The 4,394-nt window shown below is 40.3% G+C and overlaps 1 protein-coding gene across 1 annotated transcript in view; it reads right to left on the bottom strand.

Moving 5' to 3' along the window:
- The window catches only part of LOC126394913 (golgin subfamily A member 4-like), a 92,054-nt gene that overhangs the window by 84,595 nt on the left and 3,065 nt on the right, over positions 1-4,394 (bottom strand). The window contains 2 exon segments of the mRNA XM_050052056.1: positions 2,180-2,239; positions 3,299-3,370. Coding sequence (XP_049908013.1) covers positions 2,180-2,239; positions 3,299-3,370 — 132 coding nt within the window.

The raw sequence follows: 4,394 nt of genomic DNA, 5'->3' as shown, positions 1-4,394 counted from the left end.
ACTGCCTCCTGAGGTTTTCCATACAAGGCAGGCAGCTCCACCAGGGAAACCCAACGTCCACACACCTCTCCCTGATGTTTAACACACTCTGATGAGCTGGAGACTGAATGAAGCTCTGTCTGACCTAAAATGGCCTTGGCTGCTGAAGTCTTCCCTGCTCCTCTCCTCCCACACAGGACCAGGTTTAAAGCTGCTCTGATGGGTTCAGACTTTGGTCTGATGGGCTCTTCAGTGAAGGTGAGGAAGGTTCCTTTGTTTTCACGCACAATGTTCTCAATCTCATCCATTAACAGTCTGTGGTTATCTTCTAACATGTTGTAGTGTCTCCCTCCACAGTCTTTAAGGAGCTGCCTGACAGTGAAACTTGTTTCATTGCCTTCCTGTGTGCTGATGACCATTGAGTGTTTAAAAGCATCTTGACCAAACAGACTCAGGATGAACTTCAGTGTTTGTCTGTTCTCCTCAGTGAAGGTGGAAGGCTTCACCAACAATAGGATCACATTTGGTCCAGGGGGACACTGAGACACACACTCCTTCATCAAGCGCTTCACTTTCTCTTCAGACAGACTGAAGATGTCTGGAGTTTTCACTAATGTTAGTGGTTTATTTCTCCACTCTCCATGATCAACCTCACATCGTTTGCTTTTTGAGTCTCTCTGAGATGTGAATGCTGATTTCTTCATGATGAAGTCAGACAGAGCTGTCTTGTCATCACTTTGTCCAAAAAGAACAACCCTGAGTCCATCTGCTGAGAAACAACAAAAACAAAACAAATATTATTTCAAATTCAACATCTTTTTACTGAAATATAACATTGATACAGACACACACACACACACACACACACACATATAAATATATATATATATATATATATATATATACTGACTCTCTGACCTCAGTGTCACCTGCATCCTCTCTTACTACCTCCTCCTCCTCAGTGGCAGTGTTACTGATATCCTGCGAACTGTGGTTTTCTACCTGCCGCTGGACTTCATCCGACTGACTTCTTAGGAAGTACTGATCAATGCGGCTACGCTGCCCTTTCTTTGCCACACACTTCTTCTTTCTCTGATGAGTTCTGAGGCCTTTCACTGATGTTACTTTATGCCAGCCACAAGGACAAACCTGAAGCATCTTGATATAATATAATATACATTTTCTAGTTAAAAAATATACTTTGCATTTCATCAAACTGATTTCTTGCACCTACCAGCAGCTCCTGCAGGACCCATCTGTGCACTGACTGCTTCTCCATGTTTCAGGCTTTGAGTTAAAGCTGTTGCTGCCTCCCTCAGTGAATCACAGCTCACAGACTTTCCTTTGTTCTCTTTAGCAGTTTGTCCAAGACGTGTTAACAGCTCTGGAAGGTTCTTCTGTGTTAAAGACCCAAATCTGCATCTTCTGATCATGTCCTGTAGGGCAGGATGGTTTGTGACGTCTTCTGTGAAACCTGAACTCTTCTCTCTGGGTGTTGATATCAGTATCAATGAATGATCAAATGATTGATCACTGAAGAGTTTCAGGACTCTGCAGAGTCTCAGTTTGTGTTCCTCAGTGAAGTCTTCAGGCTGTAGAACCAGCAGGAACACATGAGGTCCAGGAGCAGAGAGTCTCACACACTTTTCTACATGTTCTGACAGTTTGTCTTCAGAGATGTTGAGATGCAGCAGATCTGGAGTGTTGATGACAGCTATCTTTTGGACCCCTATTTTTCTTGCCCCTCTCAGACAGCAGTCTGGTTCTTCCTCAGTGTTGAACTTAGTCTCTCCCAGTATGAAGTTCCCCACTGAACTCCTCTGAGACCAGCTGTTCCCCAGCAGAACAACCCTCAGCTCAGACACTGAAATCAAAGGGTAAATATATTTTGGCTTATTGTAACAAAGCAGATAATCTCTAACCCACTGTGCAATAGATATAGAACATTTTAACATGTTGGTATATTGGAGAAAAAGATCAGTGCTGATATTGTTCTGAAACCTCAACTCTGATCATGCAACTATTCAAATAGAATAAAATGTAACTGACTCATGGCCATTGAGCAATGAGCACCTTTCAAACACATAAACTGAATGAATTACCTATTTTAACCCTACTGTGTCTAATCATCTAGAAAATATTGGAAATGTAAATGTAACACCAAAGCAGTTAGGCTTCATTTCAATTTATTTCAACTCACTGGCGGGTGGCAGAAACACCAGGCTGTTGTTACGCTTCAGAGGATCCAGATCACATTGTTCTGTAAAAAAATGTAGAAAAGTAAAATACAAGTCTGGTATTCATTGATTTTATACACCAACAATACAATCAGTAAGATAAAAGACCTTTACATTTCACCTAAATAAAAACTGGCTTTATTTCTGTTAATGCAGACTCACACATAGAACAGATCCTTCCCTCTGGTAAGGATGATAATCTACTGTGAGACCACTTGTATATGACAAATGCATGGTCCCATCTTGGTCCTCTTGGTACAGCCCAAGCTGCAGCACTCAATCCCTCTCACTCTAACTTGTGAATTAAGTAAGCAGGTACAGGCATACACACTATAACTGTCCTGTACCTGACATTATACACAATTAACAGTTTCCATTAGCCTTCAAAAGGGATGGAAACACAAACCTCTATGACTGTTATTATCAAACTGGTATGATGAAGAACCCTTAACTTGTTAAGGACTGTTACCTGCCTACATAAGGACCTCACACCTACAGCGCTCCACAAATGTAATAGACACAAGCTATAGACAGTTTACGTTTTTTGTGGAAAAAGTACATTTTCCTGCTGCTGATAATATTCATATACAAGTCAGCTCATAACTAATGTGTCTATGGCACCATTTCCCAAACCTCTCCTGGAGTACCCCATGTGCTCCATGTTTTAAATGATCAACTTGTCATCAAGCAGCTTCAGGACTTCATAACAAGCTGATAATTTCTTCAGCTGTGTTGGAGCAGGGAGAGATCTGAAACATGGAGGACATGGGATACTACAGGAGAGGTTTGGGAAATGCTGGTCTATAGGATAAAATGAAAACAGCAGTACATCTTCTCTTGGTTACACATATTTAGCATGACTTAGTCACCCACAAATCAGACAGGAAATTTTAATCAGTCTGTAACAGCTCCCCTCAGCCATCGACTAATAATGCATTTAGGAATACATATGCATTATGCCATTAATGACAGACATAGTTATTTTAATAAACCTACCTCAGTACTGCAGGGCAGTTGTACTGAAACAACTTACTGAAATAAAACATCTAATCATATTTACACATATTGTCATGATGACTCACCAGACACTGTTGATGACTCACTGTGCTGGAAACCTGTGACAGAGACATTCACCTGGAAGTGCCCCACTGAGGCTTAAGAAAGAAAAGGAAGAATTAGTTAACTAAAAATATTTTAACTTAAACTTGTTTATACAAATATCTGATTGACACACAGTCGCAATATTTAAACTTCCTTCACTGATTTAAATGGGTGGACAAAATATTAGAGAACACCTCTCAGTTAACACAATAAAACTACAGCCTCTAAAACAACAAGAGTTGAATCAAACCCTCTCTAAAACAGGTTCAACAGAAACTGAACATTGTAACCTTAATGAAGGAAGGATCTAAAGTATTAGTTTGAGCTGGGTGGACCTAATAAATGGACACTGAGTGTATAGGCAAACCCTGAGTACAGCAAAGTACAGTGAGAGCACTGTGAATGTTTTTTAAACAGTAATAAGGTGAATGCATGGCATGTTCATTAATAACTTTTGAGCTATTGGCTTGACTTGAAAAATGTTGAGGGACCCTGATATCCAGTATGTACCTGCAGAAAATGTGTGTGTATGGTCACTAATGTAAATGAAGCTGTGTTTGCTGTAAAGTCAGTGCCTTCCAAACAAACTTTATCCGCAGCCATGCCATTAATCTGTGGGGGTTGTAAACTTGTTATTACTGGTGCTGTAATCTTTATTATTTTATGGGGTTTTATTTCCTTGTTCATCTTTCATCTGGACTTTAGACTCTGATTTATCTTAACCCTCCGGTCCCCCTTATAAAAAAATCACACCTGTCCCCTTCATGACGTTTTTCGTCCGTGTTGAAAAATAACCATAAAAATATTAAATATTAATATTTTTTTTTCGATTTTTTTTTGCTTAAATCTTTTAACCAACTCCTACTCAGATTATACATATCAAATATTCATTTTTTTTTTTGATTTTTAACCCTTTATATGCCATTTTCTTTACATGAACTCGTACTCGTACTCGTACTCGTACTCGTACTCGTCGTCCTCCGCTTATCCGGGTCCGGATCGCGGGGGCAGCAGCCTCAGCAAAGAAGCCCAGACAGTCCTCTCCCCAGCCACTTCCGTCAGCTCTTCCGCGGGAAC

Source organism: Epinephelus moara, chromosome 8 (assembly GCF_006386435.1).
Source record: "Epinephelus moara isolate mb chromosome 8, YSFRI_EMoa_1.0, whole genome shotgun sequence".
NCBI classification, from domain to species: Eukaryota; Metazoa; Chordata; class Actinopteri; order Perciformes; family Serranidae; genus Epinephelus; species Epinephelus moara.
Note: the sequence above shows the minus strand (reverse complement) of the source record. Positions and strands in the feature narration are given on the sequence as shown.